General features: G+C 31.0%; 3 protein-coding genes across 3 annotated transcripts; all 3 read left to right on the forward strand.

The window, feature by feature from the left end:
- The first annotated feature begins 2,079 nt into the window (after window positions 1-2,079).
- LOC106303682 (CASP-like protein 1E1) lies at window positions 2,080-4,317 on the forward strand. The gene is made up of 2 exons (XM_013739981.1): window positions 2,080-2,433; window positions 3,853-4,317. The coding sequence occupies exons 1-2, from the start codon at window positions 2,192-2,194 to the stop codon at window positions 4,181-4,183; spliced, it is 573 nt and encodes a 190-aa protein (XP_013595435.1). The 5' UTR covers window positions 2,080-2,191; the 3' UTR covers window positions 4,184-4,317.
- A 2,098-nt stretch (window positions 4,318-6,415) lies between these two features.
- Window positions 6,416-7,100, forward strand: LOC106303275. Its single transcript, XM_013739594.1, has 2 exons — window positions 6,416-6,948; window positions 7,006-7,100. Exons 1-2 carry the CDS (start codon window positions 6,555-6,557, stop codon window positions 7,098-7,100), a joined length of 489 nt encoding a protein of 162 aa, XP_013595048.1. The 5' UTR covers window positions 6,416-6,554.
- A 5,354-nt stretch (window positions 7,101-12,454) lies between these two features.
- LOC106304506 (monothiol glutaredoxin-S4-like) lies at window positions 12,455-13,056 on the forward strand. The gene has a single exon (XM_013740913.1). The coding sequence runs from the start codon at window positions 12,625-12,627 to the stop codon at window positions 12,931-12,933; it is 309 nt and encodes a 102-aa protein (XP_013596367.1). The 5' UTR covers window positions 12,455-12,624; the 3' UTR covers window positions 12,934-13,056.
- The last annotated feature ends 8,586 nt before the right edge of the window (window positions 13,057-21,642 follow it).

Genomic DNA, 21,642 nt, shown 5'->3' on the forward strand with positions numbered 1-21,642 from the left:
TCATTAATTTAACTGGAAAAGACAAGCATTAAAATAGGTAGGTTCATTTAATGACACTAAATTGAAATTTGATTAAGAAAAATTCATTAATTTAACTGGAAAAGACAAGCATTAAAATAGGTAGGTTCATTTAATGACACTAAATTGAAATTTGATTAAGAAAAATTCATTAATTTAACTGGAAAAGACAAGCATTAAAATAGGTAGGTTCATTTAATGACACTAAATTGAAATTTGATTAAGAAAAATTCATTAATTTAACTGGAAAAGACAAGCATTAAAATAGGTAGGTTCATTTAATGACACTAAATTGAAATTTGATTAAGAAAAATTCATTAATTTAACTGGAAAAGACAAGCATTAAAATAGGTAGGTTCATTTAATGACACTAAATTGAAATTTGATTAAGAAAAATTCATTAATTTAACTGGAAAAGACAAGCATTAAAATATGTAGTTTAATTTAATTCTCAGTGGCATGAAAGTGTAAATAAGTTAGAAAACTTAGGGGTATTTTTTAATGGGTACTTCTCTTTTAATAATATAGATGAAATTTCATCGTCTAATCTATTAAAATAGAAGTACAAAATAATTTTTACCTATTTTTAACGGGGCTTTTACAGATTTTTCATTCTTTTTTGATTAATTCTAACTAATTCATTTATTATTTTTATTTAAATATTTTATTACATATTTTACATTTTTTCACACTTCTAAACTATTTAATTTAATTGTATTTACCATAATAATTCGATGTTATTTATTTTACGTATTAACCATAATAATTTCATGAGTTTAAATGAAATTACTCCATTAGTGACAAGAATTCAAACCAGTTACCAAATTGTTTTTCTTTATTTACATAATCAGTTAGACACTGACATTCAATTATACGTTCAGATACAAATCGATTTTTACGGGTATCAGGTTTTTTTATTTTACAATTAAACTATGTTCGCGTATAATAAATTTTCAGATAGGATTCGATCTGGATTCTTTCGCATCCGGATAAGTTTGTATGAACTTAAAAATATCTAATAATCTATATATTTAAAAAAGTTACTAAACAATTTGTAAAGAGATAAAAACAAAACTTCGTGTGGGTCAAGCTCTAGTTCGTATTGTATTTTTCTATTTAGCACATATATTTGCTCGTGTAATGCTTTGTTTTTGAAAATTTCTGAATATTAACTTTATAAAATTTGTTTTTCCAATCATATTTATCATATGAAAATATCTTTTTTTTTTGTCACATATGAAAATATCTATACTGTTTGAAAAAATAGACAAAGACTTATCAAAATATCGGCAATTGCTATTAAACCATTTGAGATCGAATATCAGTGTGTAGTATGTAGTATGTAGTATGTAGTATGTAGTATGTAGTATGTAGTATGTAGTATGTAGTATGTAGTATGTAGTATGTAGTAATGTAGTGTAGTATGTAGTATGTAGTATGTAGTATGTAGTATGTAGTATGTAGTATGTAGTGTGTACACATCAGTGTTACCTAATTCGACGCTTGCAATGAACACCCTAAAATTCGCAAACTCCACAAATTTTCTTCCCCCAACTTTCGATGAATAATGTATTCACACATTTGTTTTTTGTCGTTTCGACGACGTGTTCACACTTCATTTTACGTATCTATATAAATTTTTTATTTCGTAAGCTCAAGAACCTCTCTCGCCCCATGTAAACGCAAAGCCACGTAGACATCATTATTGCTATCCACACTTGAGGTGTGTTATGTAAGCATACACCTTTTTTCTTGAAACAGTAAGCTTATACCATTCCGGCAAGTAATAGTATATAATATACTCCCTCCGTTTCTTAACGATAGATTTTTTTTAAAAAAAGTTTGTTTCAAAAAAATATATTTTTTGTGTTTTCTATGATAAAATTGTAAAATTCAAAAAAATTAATTGACTTTATTGAATTACTATTAGTTAAAAGTTATTGAAAATTGAAAATTGAAAATTGCAGAAAACAATACATTTATTATGGTAGTTTAATGTGTTTTCTTAATATGTGTGAAAAAACTAAAAAGTCTATCATTTAGGAACGGAGAGAGTACTTCTCTCTACTCACAACTCCAGAGCTTTAGAAGTTGGGAAAATGCAATAATTTATTACTCCTCTAGTCCTTTCTCTCTCTCTATATATCTCTTTCTCTCTTTGGAGTGAGACGTAATGGAACAAGAGCGCAAGAACAATATGAATGGGATGGAAATTGAAAAAGGAAAGAGGGAGAGTGGGTCAAGAAAAGTTCTTGAATTAACAATGAGAGTGTTGGCTTTGGTTCTTACAATGGTGGCTGCAACTGTACTTGGTGTCGCGAAACAGACAAAGGTTGTGTCTATTAAGCTTATTCCAACTCTACCTCCTCTTGATGTCTCGACAACAGCCAAAGCTTCTTACTTGTCTGCCTTTGTGTAAGCCTCTCTCTTACTTTCTCATTTCCACCGACCATGAATTGATTGTTACAAACACAACTTTTACATGCGCTAGCTAAAACTAAAAAATCAAAATTTAAATTATAGATAAGTTTTTGTTTTATTAATCATTCAATAATTTTTCAAAATGAAAAATGGTTACGGAACCATTCATATATATGAGATTTAAGATCAGTTTTCGTTTTTTTTAACATATTGAACTTTATTAAAAAAAATCCTCATGAAGAGCACGGGATATAGACACTGGTTCATAAAAGGGGTAGCTAAAGGCCGCATAATTTGCATCTTTGTCGTTAATTTGTACATATTTAAGCTTTTCAATTACAAGTAAAATTTTGTTCAAATTGGTTATAGACTTATAGCTGTCGATTGATTTGAAGTACTCTCTCCGTTCCTGAAATTAAGATGTTTTAGATTTTTTACTTGTTCCATAAAGATAGATTTTCTATATGTTCAAGATATTTTTTTATACTTTTAAGAAACATCAAGTGAAAATATTTGAATTGATTAAATTTCATTGGTGAAAAGTTATTGGAAAGTGTATAATAAAGTAAAAGAAAAATTAAATTATAAATATTTATTGAATTCTTAATAAGCGTGAACACTTTAGAAAATCTTATTTTCATGAACAGATGTAGTAGTAAACACGGATCAACGCGCAGTCACTACAATACGCAAATTAGAATACTCACTCTGCTTCATAATAAATGCCATTCTAACTTCTTTTTTTTTGTTACACAAAAAGTATCATTTTACAATTTCAATGCAAATTATACTTATTCTCATCTGAAAATTAATTGCAAATTGCATTGATTTTATAAATAATTTTATTTATCTCAAATACTATACTATTGGTAAAGGAGATGTAATTAATAATAATTTACATATATTTCAATAATTTTTTTTAATTTGTACGAAAAATGTCATAGTGACACTTATTTGCGTAATATCTGAAAATGTTACAACTACGGATAAATTGACAGATCTGATACATACCGTTGCATGCGCATAAGGAATGCTGAACTAATATTTTACTTAATTACCGTTAATTACTGACTTTATGTGTTATATGTCCATGTATAACAGTCATACATGTGTCCACATATATGTAGAATAATATAAAATCATTGACAGATAGACAGTGTTTAGTAAATTTCGTAATTATCTTATCATAAATGTTCAACTACCCAATTTTTTTTTTCATAACAGCGATGTTGGTCCACAGAAAATTTAATGTACAGTGACTGTAGCTGGCATGACGAGCAATAAATAAACAACATTTTAATACTAATTATAAAAACAAGACAAATTCATAGCTTGCTTAAAATACAGAAATTAAGCAATATATGATTGTTGGAAAAAAAAAAGAAGCAATATATGATTATATAAATGCTGTAGGTACAACATTTCGGCAAACGCTATAGCTTGCGGTTACACAGCAATCTCGATAGCGGTTCTGATGATCTGCAAAGGCAGAAGAAGCAAAGGGTTGTTAATGGCGGTTTTGATAGGAGATCTAGTAATGGTGGGTTTGCTATTTTCTGGCACTGGAGCCGCCGGTGCAATCGGGCTAATGGGTTCACAAGGGAATAAACATGTGATGTGGAAGAAAGTTTGTAACGTCTTTGGAAAGTTCTGTCACCAAGCTGCTGCTTCTGTTGCCATCACTCTTCTTGCTTCAATTGTGTTTATGCTTCTTGTTGTTCTTGATGCTATGAAGCTTCCTTAAAATTTAATACCCTAAAACGAGTGCTTTAATTTACTGTTTCTGCTTGTTTCTTCTCGTTTGTTATGTGTAAAGTCATTATCAACAATCATGTAACTGTCTATTTGCTTTTAATGTTTAGTCAAATTGTTTTCTTATGGTGTTACCATTTATTCAATCATCGTAAAATACTTCTCTTCCCTTTACTATATAGCATGGACATGCCACTAAAGTGAAATATAGATGTAAGTTGTAACCATTGACAATTTTACTAAGAGAAAATTCTTTTATAACTATTCAAATGTTGTGTAACGCCCAACCGCCAACGGCTAATGGGCCATCCACGTCCGCTCTCTCGGTCTGTGGGCCGCATTCCGTTCCAACGATCGGTACGCTAATTTTTCCAAATCCTCGAAATCATTGTTTACTGACCCTGCAATCACCACCCGACCTTGACCTCATTCGCACGGTATCGCGAAAACTTCCCGATAGGTCACCCATCCTTTTACTACTCCAGCCCAAACACGCTTAACTCTGGAATTCTAAACGGATGTAACACGAAAAAGGTAAGTCAACTTTGGTGATACAGCTAGTCAAATCAATTCTCTTAAACCTTTCCATATATCACAACTCGGGATGTTACAATTCAACCCTCTTAAATAACACAACATCTTCGTTGCGCCTCATGACATGTCTCAAGACGCCTCTCGGGTCAGAACCGAGATGGCTAACCTGGTTTTGATACCACTTGTAACGCCCCGACCGTCAACGGCTAATGGGCCACCCATGTCCGCTCTCTCGGCCCGTGGGCCGCATCTCATTCCAACGATCGGTCCGTTAATTTTTCCAAAGGCTCGAAATCATTGTTTACTGACCCTGCAATCACCACCCGACCTTCCCCGTGCTTTGGCCTCACTCGCACGGTATCGCGAGTCACTTTCCGATAGATCATCCATCCTTTCACTACTCTACCCCAAGTACGCTTAATTCTTGAGTTTTAAACAGATGTGTTACGGAAAAAGTAAGCCAATTTTGGTGATATAAGTAGTAAAATCAATTATCTTAAACATTTTCATATATCAGAACTTGGATGTTACACGTTGTTTTACTATTCTAGGCTTACGCACAAAAAGGGGACAGTTCTTCTCATTATGGGCCAAGTTCCTAAAGGATACAAAATGACACAAAGAGTAACCGTAGAATGCATGAAATTGAATAGTCGAACCATTTTCTGCTTATTTTTGTCAAATTCTTTTTTTGATAAAGGCCTTCATTTTTTAAAATATTTACAAACAAGAGTAAAAACATTACGATAGAAAAACAGAATAACAAGGAGAGAGAAAGGAGAAGCTAGGAGGATGTAGGTAAAGCACGAAGCTCTTCCTAAAACCGAAAGAAATCAGATCGTGAGCCAAATCTCAAGAAGAGATCCACCGCATGGTCTGCCCATTTTTTTCAGCACCGTTGCAGGAGGACGCGTTACTACATCATGTAGCCTTAAATTTCGTTCTTTCCAAAGCTCATAAGTAGATACAAGCCTGCCAGGCCTGAAAACATGCCAAAGTAGTAGCTGTGGAACGAGGTTAGAGTGACAGCCATTGGAAATTGCATTCGCCAAATTTCGTTCTTTCCAAATTTCGTTTTTGTCAAATTCACATATTGGAAATTGCATTCACTAACAAAAAAAACCATAATTTACTAACTAAAATTACACCTCCTCTCTTCTTTTTTTTTTTCTTCCTATTTCTCTTTATCATCTATCTCCAAAACTATTTTTTTTCTTTTTTCTATTATTTCACAAATAAGCCCTTCGCATGTTCTAGTACTAAAACATGCATTCACATTTTTATTTTTATCTACCAGTGGAACCTCTTTTTAATAAGCAAATTCCATAAACTCCACTCAAATGATAAAAACTATACTGTTTTTCTTGTCGATCTACAGTAGTCAAGTTACTAGTTACGTTTTTCAGTCAATACAATACAACAACTTTTAGTTTCAAATTTCTTTAATAAAGAAAAATTAGTTTATTTATAAAGGTATTTTTCTATTTGCCCCTCAATATTTTAATTTTAGGATGCCTCCCATGTCTCTCTAACTAAATATAACCTCTCTATTCTATTAATAAGAAACAGAAAACTAAATAATTCAAATTTCTTTTGAAAAATGGTATAGCCTTAAGTTTGGAACACCAAGCAACATCTAAAAGAGATCAAAAGAACCATTTTCTAACAAAAGCGAATCACAACGCAAAAAACCAACAATAACTGGAATTGGTTTATCGTTCACTTAAATCTGCTTCATTAAAAATTCATCAAAAAGATTCATCCTTTCCATCAACATATTGCTTTTCTTTTCTTCATAGAATCAACTTATCTTAATTACAGAAATAAAAATGGGTTGTGGAAAATCAAAACACGATGTTGTTACGGGAAACACCAGAACGGTTAGAAAACCCTTAGAAGCTGAATCAGTGAAGGGTAAAGAAAATGAGACAATAAGGAAACAAGAAAGCTGCCAATGCCAGAAAAGCACCGACGTCGCCGCTGCGGTTTCTGCAGACCGGCCAGATACCACCTTGGAAAACAATACCCAGAAGGAAAAAGAAGCTGAAGTAGATTGTGGTGAGAAGCCAGAGGAAAAGGAAGCTGGGGAAGATGAACACAAAGCAGAGGAAAAGGAAACCGCCATTTTGCCGCCGGTAATGGCAATAGTGCCAGAAAATATTGTGACGGAGGAAACATCCAACGACGTAAATGAGAGCGTTTTGATTGTGGATAAACAAAATGGTACGCAAATTATATATACCTTCTTTTTTTTTCTGTCATCTGTTACATTAATAAAAGGTCACCAAGACCAACATTCAGTTACACAACTTCAGCCACACGGGAGGAACACCCTTTATCCAAAAACCAATCAGACCAACACAACAAACCAATAGCAACCCTTCCCCGATATATAACTACTGCTACCTCTAGGTTCACCAACCAATAAAATTTCATTAGTTCAAATTCGATATCTTTTAAAAAAGAAAACAAAATATTGTCAGGTTATATTATGTTTTCAAAATAAAAAAAGTAAAAAAAAAAATAGTAGTTACAGAAAAAAAAAGTAACAAAAAATATTTTTAACGTCGTCACCAAAATACTAAACCCTAAATCCTAATCCTAAACCCTAAATCCTAAACCCTAAATCTTAAACCCTAAACCCTTGGGTAAACGCTAAACCCTTGGGTAAACCTTAAACCCTTGGATAAACCGTAAACCCTTGGATAAATTCTAAACTCTAAATAAAAAAACACTAAAACCCTAAAACCTAAACCCTAAACCCTAAACCTTAAATCCTAAACCCTAAACCCTTGAGTGTTTTAGGATTTAGGGTTTAATGTTTTGCTGACGACGTTAAAAATATTTTTTTTTGTAATTACTATTATTATTATTATTTTTTTTTACCTTTTAATTTTAAAAACATAATATAATTTGACAATATTTTGTTTTCTTTTTAAAAAGATATCGAATATGAAATAACACAATCCTATTGGTTGGTGAGGTTCACCCTAGGGGGTGAACTCAAGAATAAATCTTTCACGGAGATCATGTTTGTTTTACTAACCCTCTATTAATCAATTAATGTTGTGTTTCAAAAGAAAAAATGTTGGCTATTTAACGAAAAAACCATGTATCTTGTCATGCTTTCATCATTTCCATGCGGTTTATAATGTCTAAAACATTTATTTTATATAGAAATTATACACCTAATGTAGATTATAAGTATATTTTTTTCCTCAGAGTTGTTTGTCTATTGTGTAGAAAACATTGACGCATATGTTTTTCGGTTTGAATAGCAGAGGAAGGTGATATTGAGACTGTGGTCGAAGAGGAAAAAAGTATTGACGATAAAATTTCGGGTGATGTCGACACTGAAATTTCACCTCCTGAGATTGAAGAACCAAAACCAGATGTACAAACTTCGGAAACAACAGAATCAGAAGTTCAAGATACTTTAACTACAGAGAATGTAGAGATTGTGGCAGCAGAAAACGTAGAAACTGCGTCCACAGATCACGATGAAGTTCCGGTTTTAAAGGACGAAGATAAAGTTGATCATGTAGAGGTATATACAAGTTAAATAATTAGTTTGATATCATAGGAATGATACAAGAAATCTCTTACATAACTTGCCTTTTCGTTTTGGGGTTGTGTAGGAAAATCTGGCAAAGGAAGTTGAGTCGGCATGAACAAAACAAAGATATCGATCAACTTTAATCCATTTATAGAAACACTCCATGCACCACAAAATCAAATCTATTGTTTCTTTATTTGGTAATATATTTGAAAAACGATATTCAAGGACTGTATTTTGTTACGTTTAAACATATTTATAACTTTTGGTGGAAAAACATATTTAAAACTTTAATTTAGATGGAATAAAGGTTTGATTATTTTAGCAGGAAAAAAAACCGATTGTTTGTTGTTACAAATCAAAGACGCACAAATGAAGAATTGAAGGAACTTATGTGTGTTATTGCAGAATGTTTATACACACTTATACACTACAAGACCTTATTCTTGCTTGCCTAATCTCTATGATTACAATCAGCTACTTACAAAAATACAGAATAATGTAATTGCACAATCGAAGAAATTGATATTTGATACTATGTACTATGTAGGACCGCGACTGGTTCCAACATTATTAATCAGCTACCGTTACATTTTTCTGTATATAGATATGCAAGCATGCATATCATAATAAATCAGTGTTATTAAAAAAATAACTTTCGGAAAAAAAGATATGCAAGCAGGAATCTAATTATGTAATGTACACTGAAAATTAAAAACTTTATTATGATGTAAAGAATAAGATAAAATTTATATTATTATTTACGCATAATATTCTCCAAAACAGATGATCAACTGAAAATTAAAGACGAAATACCTCTAGTAGGTAAAGAATTGTATACAATAAGTTAATGTTACTGTAAGTCAAAACGATGACGAAACTGAATTATGTTGGACGCTTTGCTAGAGAATAATCGAAAAGAGAGAACATCGGTTTTGTTTGCTCTAAAGATTAAGAGCTTCTACTTAAAGCTCTTTATTATGAAGCAAATTTATCTACATGGCAAAGTTGTATTGTAAAATAAAGTTTGATTTTGTACTTGGGTTTATCATATCAAAATATATCTGAAAAGGGTTTTATAGATTTGACCAAAAAAAAACGATAACATTTGATGTAATATCACTTGTATGAAATTTATGGAAAGGGTTTTCTTAAAACAAAATGGAGAACTAATTCAAATAACTAGCTGTTTACCATGTTACTGATGGTCTGTTGAAAATATGTAAATTAACATCACATATTAGATGTCAACTTTTTTTTTGAACATTGAAGAAGGCCAAGTTTTATCCTAGAGTTCATCATTTAAAAACGCAAAATTTATCAGTTTCGTCATGGATATATATATATGCATAGCTCAAAAGTAAAAATAACTACTTTAGTTTGTATGGTTTTAATTTGTATGAATTATTAAGCGTTAACTATTAATTTTATATAATCGTCCTATGCCAAAAAAACATAAAATGTGTGTTTGCTGATTGTTATCTAGCTAGTCAGACGTGAAAATTAGCTGCAAGTTGTATAAATTTGATTGATATCTGGATCTTATAACAAATCTATCAAGTATAATCAGAAAAAATATTTTTTATCAATTTAAAGATAGTTTTGAATTTGGATAAATCCATCACTAAATTCTTCACTATCCATAACAAAGTTTTCTTGGAAGTGATTGTTCAACCTCATTATAGAAAATGGCATTCTAACTATTACACCAAAGTGTGTAAAGAATTGGATTCTACCATATAATGAACTTTGTTAGATTGTTACATATTTTATTCCATGTTATAGGACGGTACGGACCAGTTGAGGAATTAGATGTGATTTGGCATATTATGTACATACATATATGTGTCGGTACGTGAATCACGTACACTGAAAATCATAATAAACTTTTATCTTGACATAAGAATAACGACTCTTGAGATCAACATTGGGCCAACATTTAAATCATTGAAAGGCGCAAAATAAAAAATGTGACTTAACATTTCAGTTGTTTTATTTTGGAATACAACTTGCCTGCTTCTCTATCAAATCCATCTCTTAGCCATGAGTTTGACTTGACATAACTTTTATTCATCGAATAGGGAATAAAGCTCAAGTTGGTTTGATTCTTGAGGCTTGACATCGTAATATTCGAACTTCATGCATGACGATAAGGCTAAAACGGAACCACATAGTTTACCTTTTTCTCACAAGTGGTCAGGATTATTGAGGTAATATCATGCGATCTCTAATTTCACAAATATTGAAGAAGCAAATGAGCTGGAAACTTTATATCTAAGCTTAGCACCTGTATTGAAGAAGCAAATGAGCGTCTTAAGACGTATCTAAAAGTTAAACTATCTCAAAGGAGTGGCAACGATCAAATTTGTATGTAAAATCGAATTTTCAGCACAGCGCTGTATAAACCTGATGATAAAAATCAACATTAAACCGGTTACAAAAATAATTATAAGACAATAAAAATCACAAAACATTGAACAATTTTACTTTTCACTTTTTTTATAACATATAGTTATTTTGGTAATTAGTTGCACAAAATAGTTATATTAGAAAATAAAACTTTCGTATCAAACTAAAAGATTGGAAGCTATTTTTAGACGTGTTAAAAAAAAGGAAAGCTATCTCTTATATATTAAAAGAAAAACATTGTAATAAATGCGTTCACACTAAACTGGATAAATGTCACATGTAGAAATATTGTAATAAATGTGTTCACACTAAAATAGACACATGTCTCATGTATAGAACTTCTCAGTCAAACTCTACATAAATATGTTCACACTATGTATTTTACGTTTTTTAATATAAAACTCATATGCATGGTTCTTCTTTACATTATTTTTATTGTTTACGAATAGAGCTGGACAAATTATTCATTAATTTTGATTCAATTCGTTATCCGTTTTGATTCGAACAGAAAAATCTGGATATTCGTTACTCTATGAAGCAAATTAAATACTAAAATGCAATATCCGTAAAAAAAAGCAAATCACAAATATCAATATTTATAGGAACGGATATCCAATTAGATCCGTTATATGCACATATATACATATATTTAAAGAATTATATATAAGTTATATATTATAGTTTATATAAATTTTATAATATTTTTATTTTTAAATAATTTTATTTTTCATGTATTATTTTGAAAAATGTCATTTAATATTAATTAACAGTATCTTTATATATTTATCAACCATCTTTATATACTTTTACATACACATACATGTGCACATTGACGTGAGCACCTTAGAACTAAGTATTTACCACAACTGAAATATCTAATTTTTTGGAAGTTAAAATATTATTTTTCTTAATGTTTTTTTCACTATCGACTAAATTGTAGTAAAATGATTTGTCTTAATAATTATTTTTTAAACTATTATCTGTTTAAAAACTATAATATGAAATAATTGATTCGACATTACGACTATCTAAGATTCATAACATGAAAAAAAATAAATAATAGTAATTTTTGATTATCACAAAAAAAAAACATCAAACATTTTAACCGAACAAACCAAATACATATTGATTTTAAAATGATAGTTATATTTTAGGAGATTAAAAACCAAAAAAACAACCTAAAACCGAACCGATAACCAGATTAAACAGATTTATATCTCTTTATTAAAAAATAAAGAAACTAATAATCACATTCCGCGCAAGGCACGGATTATTACCTAAGTCTTTAGATTATTCTAGTTTCAAGAATGTAACAAACTAAATAATGCGATATAAGAAAATGCGATACTGCAGTTCTTTTTACAGCTCAATAAATTGAAAGACCGTACTACTTATAAACATCACATGATTCGTCCGTATCATAATATATTCTCCACAGCTAAGATTTTGTAATATCCTTTTCTAAAAGAAGACTCAAACATTGTTTTATCCCTTTCCCAGTTGATAACCTTTTTTGATCCTTTAGTCTGTAATAGCCACGAGTAACTCAACCGACCATAACTCCAACTTTTTACATATATTCCCACCATCTTAACAATATTTTTTTTTGAAACTAAATCTTAACAATATTTTGTTATTTAAAAAATGTGGGAACCCTTTATAGTATTGAAAACCAGACACGTACATTATATCCCCAAGATGAGAGAACAATAGCATAGAATCTTCATTTCATTTGTCTGCATGCCTTTGTGAAGATGCTATATATAGGAACGCTTATAGTCGATCTTATTACATCAAACACAAGAATTCAAAGTCACTTCTCTCATCTTGGTCCCAAAATTCCTAAAGCTTTCCAGTTTCCACATTTCCCCTAAGTTGAAAATTTTTCATATTCTAAAAGGAAAATTCTTCCAGAAACCATACTTTTATCACCGATGGAGAAGCTACAAAAGATGGTATCCGAGAAACCTGTTGTGATATTCAGCAAGAACTCGTGCTGCATGTCCCACACAATCAAGACTCTCTTTGTCGACTTTGGCGTGAACCCAACGATCTATGAGTTAGATGAGATCAACAGAGGTAAGGAGATAGAACAAGCACTGGCTCAGCTAGGCTGCAGCCCGACTGTTCCTGTGGTGTTCATAGGAGCCCAACTGGTTGGTGGAGCCAATCAAGTCATGAGTCTTCATCTCAATCGCTCTCTCGTCCCAATGCTTAAGCGCGTTGGAGCGTTATGGGTTTGATTATAAACGCACACAATATTCTAATGTTTTGTAAGAACAAGATGAAACTAAAAAAATGAAATCATCTATACATATATTTGAAGTAAGTCTACCTAAGTTTTGAGGAGATAATGAGTCTACCTATTTTTAAATCGTGCAATTATTGAAGTCAGCTAAAAATAATAATATATCTTTCTAAAATTTCGGTGTTCAACCCGGATAAATATAAATAGTGCACCCCAATGGCTCAGTCCAATCGTACCTACAATCCAACATTCTCCTAATATGGTTACATAAATAAACCATTTTTATATAGAAAATTTTAAATAGTAAGTTAAACCTTAACTAAAGCATGTCAGGTACATTTAAACATAAGTCTCAATCAGTAACATGATGAACCTTCACACAGTATCTGAATAACAACAATGGTATAATCGGAAAGTGTTTTTTTGTTTGCTTAAAAATTTGGTAATCGGAAAGTTAGATCGGGGAAATATGCATGTGACATTGTGAAGCTAATAGTTCCGGTGTTGTATATTAACTCTTCCAAAGATTTTGTGTACTCGTTTTTGTAAATCTCTGACGAAGATTTCGGCAACAGGCCACGCTCCTCCTTCCCACGAAATATCTAGGGACTTCATCTCTGTCCGCTATTGTTTTTAAGTTCGGTCTTCAGAGTTGTGATCAAAATGTAAAGTTTCTATCGACAACAACCAATCAGCTTGAGAACACAACACGCAATATCTCAAAATCTTGAAAAAATGGTGTTTAAGTCGTAATCAGAAACCTTAAAAGAACAAAACATTTGTAGGTCAATTTTGTGTTCCATTAAAGATTCATTACTTACATATTGTGTCATTTTAATATAGTTCAATATCACACATGAAATTAAGAGACATTAGATATTCTTTAATATGGTTTTCCGTTAAAGATTATTTTCATATATTCATTTTTTATCCTAACAAAATTGTATATACAATATGTGCTTAATGAAATATCTAGGTACTAGATTACGATCCGCGCTTTGCGCGGGATGAACATTATATATAAAAATTATATTATGTATTATATGTTTTTACATATTATGAAAAAATATATATTGAATAATTAAAAGTCAGTAACTATTACATATGTAATTAAATTGGTGCGAACACATAAATCAATTTTATTAATCTAAACAATTATTTGATAGAATATATAATTAAATTTAAATGATATTAACATACATATTATATTTTTAATATTAATGTCTTTTAAATGATGCTACTCATATGTTTTTGATCATTTGTATCTTTTATAGCAAAAACTTTAAAATACTGATAACAACTTTTCTATTGTGAGATTAATAGTTTTAATAATTTATAATTTTAAAAAAAATCAAGTTGTCAATGTTTGTCCAAAGCTTTTACCAAAAAAAAATTGTTCAAAATATATTTTGAAATTAAAATATTTATGTATTTTATACGGTGTATAATTTAATTTAAAATAATATATATATATATATATATATATTTTAATATTTATATTTTAGATTTTTTATATATATAAAAATATATTTTAATCTTAATAATTATTTAAATTAAACTTTTTACTTATATGATTTTTCAGTCATTTGTATTTTGTCATAAGAAAAATTTTAAGCCATTGATCACAAAATTTGAATATGAGACTTTTGACAGTTTTAGTAATTTATAGTTGTTTTTAAAAATTCAAAATTTAACATATACAGAAAAACATAATTTTTATTATATGGTTAATGCAGTTTTTTTAATTTATTTTAATTTGTTAAAAATTGGTCAAATATGATAGAAGATACACTAATTTTTATCAAATCTTTATTATTTAAAATCATTAATTTTCAAATATACTGTAGCCAAATTAGACAATTCCGTAATTTTTATTTAAGAAAATAATAAAGAACATTAATAATGAATTTATGGTTAGTTCAATAAAAAACTTATTATATAATTAGATGAACCAACCTATTTTTCTAATGATTTTAATAATCATCGTAGTGATGACACGTGGCTACAAAAAAAATTGTAATGTTTCTCAACTAATATATAGGAGATTGTTAGTTTAAGTGACATTTATTTCTGTAAATCACACGTAGGATAGTGTTTTTTTAATAGTATAGATAAAAAGTTTACAATTAGAAAATGATATTTGTTATATATTTACAAATACAATTAGGATTATGTATTTACCTTTATAGAAATTAATCCACGTTATGCGTGGACTATCGATAAGATATACCACGTTAGTCACAGGCCTTTTTTAACCTGTGCGTTACCAAGGAAATGAAAAAGGATATGTGTAGGGATTCGGCTGATGGCAAGATCACCAACTTTGGAGATTTGTCAGAATTTTCTCCTCCGCTGAAGAAGCCGAAGATAGATCCGAAGGCTGAGCCAGTGGGGAAGGCTGAGGGAAAGGCAGTTGCAGTGGCTGAGGCGGAGTTACCACTAGGAAGGCGGGGTTTCCGCCCAAAAGATTGGAATGATCCGGAATATATGAGACAGGCTGATATTTTCCTGGAACAAGCTGAAAAGAGCAAGGTGACAACCTTTGTTTGATTGATAATTAGGGTTCGTTTTAGATCCCCATGGCATGTATTATTCTATTAATCTCACTTTGGGTTGTTCAATCTTAATCAGGGTTTCTATACAGGGGCGGATCTAGAACTGGATTTAATCGGGGGCACATAACATTTTTCACTATATTTTATAATTCATTAGGGGGCACTGTCATTGATTAAGCTTAATTACTCAAAGAAATTGAAAAACTAGATGGGGGCATGTGCCCCCATACGGTTCTTACTACGTCCGCCACTGGTTCTATATAGACTTGGATGAATTTGACTACAAATTCGTTCCCATCAAATTTGAATGGGGATTAAAGTTCGACGTCGAACTTAGCAATAAGGACTTGATGAATCTTCTCATCAAGGCAGCACTACAAGAAAATGAGTGTATTGTAACGAATATTTTCGTCACAATATAAAATACTAGGACCGGCCCATCCTACGGGCGGGAAGTTATAATAAAAAAGTTATAATAAATATTATTTTATATTAATTTATGAACCATTTTAAAATCATTATAGATTGAAAAATATTATAAACAAACAAATAATGAAAAAATATGAGATCATATTGCTATTTTTAATAAATATTTTGGTTTGAATTAAAATGACAGTAATCCTCATTATTCTTTAATAAATAGTATGTAGTGTTGGTTTGAATTATAATTTTAGTAAATTATGTTAAATCAGAATTTTGTTATTGATTTATTTTTAAAAAATGACTTCATCTAATCATATTTTCGGTCACATTCATCTTTTGCTATCTTCATGCATTGTCTGTCTATCCAACCATCAATGAAAAAGTTTACATTGATGCCGCAGAGGCTTTTATATACTTAAAATTTAAAAGAAAGTATATACTGAACTTTTAATTATTAACATCCTAAGTGATTTGGAGTTCTAGAATTCGTAGTTTACTTTCTCTTCGTATTCATTTGTTAGGCGTAATTAGAATAATGTAGCACATGCTATCGCCGAAAAGGATTTTCCTAAGGGAGCTTTCTATAATGATTAGAAATAGCCACCTAAGTAGCTTACTCCAAGTTTGTATTCTGATATTCAACTTTCAAGTTAATAAAATCTAACTTTGTCGAAAAAGCTAAGTTTAATGCCTTTTTTTTTATGATTTCATCATAATTGAAGTCTGAAATATGCATTGATGTACATTTCCATTTTCTGAGGTTCTCCACTTCAAAACTATCTCATGTTCGACGAACTACACGATATAGTTATGTTTCACGGCACCATAAATCAGCACATATCTCCTAAGCATGCATACTCTAAAGCTCTGATATCAGCTATGATAGCTAGAGAAACCACAAATCTATGCGTCTGGGCAAAAAAAAATGAAACTATTCAGAATTTTACTCAAACCTGAAGCATGAAAATATTGGAAAAGTACGTTAAGTACATGACAGAGCAATCAGAGGCGCTCCAGACACAATAATTAATTGATCTCAAATGTTCTATTTTGTCTAAATATCGAGCCTAAGCAGATCAAGGTCTGGTTTCAACTGTAGGTACAAACTCTTTCATTGATTCTTTTACAATTTAGAATAAGATTCAAAGTCATGGCCGCTCGTGGAGTATCCTTTTTCTGCTCTTAGTCTGTGATTTCATCCTCCAATGCAACTTCATGGTTTTTTTCAAAAGGTTTTTTTTTGTCACATCTAAAACCACCTGAGAAGGTATATTGTGAGTGAAAAGGTGAAAAATAAATTGTTAAAATAGAAGACCAAAAGAGAAATTGATATGCATTTGGCTTGTCTCATCTCCTCATCCATACTCTAGTATATATGGCTGGAAAACTTGTTCAAAGCAGCATTTCCATCTAGCTTGTCATCTCCTCCTGCATATTCAAAAACGATGATTAGAAATAGTATAAAGTAACGCAAAGCGGCTGGAACTTTGGCCAGATCTGTAGAGTATAGTGAGTAAACAGTCTACACGTGCTAAGAAAGTCAACAATGTATGGTTAGAAAGAAAAGAAGAGAACAAACCTTTATTGAGAACAATGGGGATTTTTTACCGGGAACTTTCACATCGTGCAAGTAGCTAAATTCTAAAGCAATGAGAGACATCGTTGGCAGATGTCATGTAAAACCTCCATCAGTTTCTGGTATTTACAAAATTAGAACATATAATATGTAGACACCATTTTTATCCTTTCCAAATAGCATGTCGAAATAAATCATGGTTATCAAAAATTACAATATTTGCATCTATAACGATGATTTTATCATGAGAAAATTGAATTTGGAGGAAAATTTGTTAAACCTAAATTTTGCTGGTACCAGACGAAGAGATTGTGGACGTATGACAGTGGCATAATCAATTGAAGAATTGAAGATTAGCCAAAGTTCTTCATCAAATCTTTTGTTTTTGTGACTAAAGAAATTCTTCCTGGCGTTCTATGTTTCCAAACACTGCGATACATGAATTATCAAAGAAAACAATCATAGGATTGGCAATCTAATCATCACTAAGACCCTAAAAATCAAAACCCAGAGCGGACCTTCGATCCAAAGTGGGTAAACTGAATCGATATAAAAAATGTTGATTGTTAATGAGAGGTTGTGTGTAGGGTTTGATTACAGAGGAGGGAGACGAAGCTGCAACGAATTGCTTTTAAATAACAATAAGTATTAACTGAATAGATAGAGAGGGAGAAGACGATGATGTTCAGGAGTTGAGGACTGACCTTCTTATAGGTGAATAAAACATCGCCTTGAAGAAAAATAAAAAGCATTGAATGATCTGTAGTGATTGTTGTGGGTCAAAGGAGTAAAGATGGTTCTTAATGGCGAAGAATGGGTGAATCCGTAACGTTTTGGAGGAGAAGAATCTAAGATGAACACACGCGAACGAAGATCGACCCAAAGATTCATCAGGAAGATTCTTCTCACACAACCTCCAGAAACTCCACTAATGGCGATAATTCTTAATAGGATGGATGTCTCACGATGAATCCTAGAAGAAGACGATGGGTGTCGTGAAGAATAAGATGTTAACCTTTCAATCGGACTGAGTTATCAATACCATTAAAACACGATCATTCTCGAATTATATCCTTAATCAAAATTGCACTTTTCTCAAAAATACCCTTATTTTTACAAAGAATTAATAAAATTCATTAATGGCATTTAAGTTTTTTGGTTTTGGACCTACTGATACACCTAAATGGATCTATAAATAATAGGCCTATATATATATTTAAAATATATATTAATTTTAAATTTAATATAAGTATAAATATATTATGAACAATAAATGAATTAAGAAACATGAAAATATTATTTTCTTAAATATACGTATCAATATTCAAAATAGATCATTTGAATATTATACATATTTTCAATACAAACCAAAATCGTATATCCTACACCATATATCATATACATATTTGAATATCATTTTTCAGTGTATAATGTCATTTTATACATAATATTAATATGGCAATTACGAGTGTTCAAGAATATTTTAAAAACTATCTTAAAATAAATTTTTAAATCTAAAATACAAACACAAACTTATAATAGGTTATTAATAACGAAAATAAACTAATATTGTCATATCAATAAGTTATTTTATATTATCATTTTTTATTTAGATAACATGATAAAATTTTATCAAATTCTAACGAATCACTAATTTATGTAATATTAATAAATATATGAGTAATTTAATCAATTTTTTAAAAAAGTACTATAAGATATTTTGTTATCGGATCAATAGTATCAGATCGCGGGTTAATAGTGAGTTTTTAGGTTTTTACCGGGTTATATCGGATTTTTAATTAACAAATTTTTCATTAAATCCGAACAGGATTATATACAATGTATCGGGTCTATAGGTTCAAACATGAATCTAGGTCAGATATGAAAACAAATTTTAAAACTCAAACATTATTATAGAACAGCTACCATATTTCGAACAAATACCATATTTTGAAGAGAAAAAAAACAAATGATAAAAACCTAAAAACTCAATTGTTATGGTTCGAAATGAAAAATAATGGTAATTTGTAAATCAGTTTTCGATTAATAAATGAAAAACAAACAAACCCGCGCTTTCTAAGCGCGGGTCAAAATCTAGTTGTCTGTAATAAAACATCGCGTTGTATTGCTCTTTATCGGATTGAGTTTTATTAAGAAAATATAAAGCCCAGACACAAACAGAAGCCCACATATATGACACACTAAATTAAATGAAATGTTGAGTTTTGGTCGACATGACATGTGTCGACTGGACAAGGCGCGACTTTCTGACGTGGCAGGTGACGTGGCGCAACAGGAGGGAGGCAAACATTTTTTTTATATAGATTTCGTCACAATATTGACATTGTGACGTATTTGTAACCATACGTATACGGTTGCAATACGATCGTCACAAATTTTTTTTGGTAACAAAAATGTAACAATGTTGCGACGTATTGAGACAGTAACAATTGCGACACAAGTTGTTGTGACGATACATAAAAGTGAAAAAACAGTCACAATTACCGAATAATAATCAAGTCACAAAACTGTCAAATTATGTGACCATTACAATGTCTCAGTTTCGTCACTTGGTGTGACCAAAAAGTGGTCACTAATCGTCACAACTGAAGACTAATTGGCCGTCACTAAATGGTATAATTTGCTACTGATTTCTGATCATAAAATTATCAGGATACTTGGTCACAAATCAGTCTTCATTTGATACTAATATATTATCTCGTATTTCTCACAATTTTTACTAATTTAGTCACGACTTTACTGAATTAAATATATATCCACATATTTTTTTATTTACATGTCGTTTGTATTACATTGTGATTTTAATATTTATTTACCAAAAAGAAATAATCTGAAAAAGAACAATTTATTAAAAATAAAATTTTCATAACATGAAACACTCGTAAATATAGTGTAAACTTGAACAACAATTAAGAATGCAAAAAAAATAGCATAAAGTAATTAAAAGCATATAAAATAGCAACAAACTAAAATAGCACCAAAACCAAACTAGTCTGTGCCGAAACAGAAAGCCTTTATAGCTTCAAATCGTTTCTTGAAGAGCGCATTATGTCGAGATGGGTGGATCATTCCAACATCACGTTGTACTGGAACATGTGCAACTTCTTCCCTATTATACTGGTTCAGAGTTAACACCATGTCTTTAGGAAAGAGCAGACGGAGAACCATTAGGTTGGGTATTTGATCATATCTCATATGAACGTCCATCTATTGTTATTGGTGGTCGAGTCCTCTACAAAGGAAACCAAAAATAAACTGATCAGTGTACATATCTTTTTCCTCGCTAAATCACTACAAGAAAACACCGGTATTCCAACGACAAATATCGTCGGTATGTACTCGGAATAATGGTATTACGAGAACATACTGACGAGAATGGTCGTTGGAAATTTCTCGTCGGAAAGTAAAATTTCCTCGGAATTTCCTCGAAAAATTCCGAGGGAATACCGAGAATTAAAGATTCCGAGGACATTCCGAAGAAACATTTCCTAGGACTGTTTGTCGGTATCTCCTCGGATATTTCCAATGGAACGGTCCTCGGAAACATTCCGAGAGAAAAGAGGTATCGGAATATTCCGACGAACCTCGGCCGTCGGAATATTCCGAGAAACCTTTGCCGTCGGAATATTCCGAGGAAGTGTATCCGTCGGGATATTCCGAGGAGATATGCCCTCGGAATATTCCGAGAAAGTTAGTCGTCGGATTATCCCGAGGGATACACTTCCTCGGAATATTCCCAAAAATATTTTTTTTTTTAATTAATAAATTTTTTTTTTAATTGAAATTCAAAAATATAAAATTAAAATTGAAATAGAAAACATATTAGATAATATTCAAAGTTGTACATACCAAAATAAAACATTCAGAGTTTTTGAAAAAAAAAGAAAGAAACTACGGGAACTGCTCGTTCGGGTACATCCTCTTCATCATCTCCATCATTTGCTCGTTCTGCTACCTCATTGCCTCCTATCCCGCCTCTTGATCCGCCATCTTTTGCTCCAACGCAGCTATGCGGTCATCTTTGTCTTTCAACTATTCTAGCACTTCTGGATCAACATAGGGCTGTGGTGCAGAAGGATGAGCCGACCGGGCTCGACGACCCAAACCGACCAAACGTCCCTTCTTCTTT

Source organism: Brassica oleracea, chromosome C7 (genome assembly GCF_000695525.1).
Source record: "Brassica oleracea var. oleracea cultivar TO1000 chromosome C7, BOL, whole genome shotgun sequence".
In the NCBI taxonomy this organism is placed as follows: domain Eukaryota; kingdom Viridiplantae; phylum Streptophyta; class Magnoliopsida; order Brassicales; family Brassicaceae; genus Brassica; species Brassica oleracea.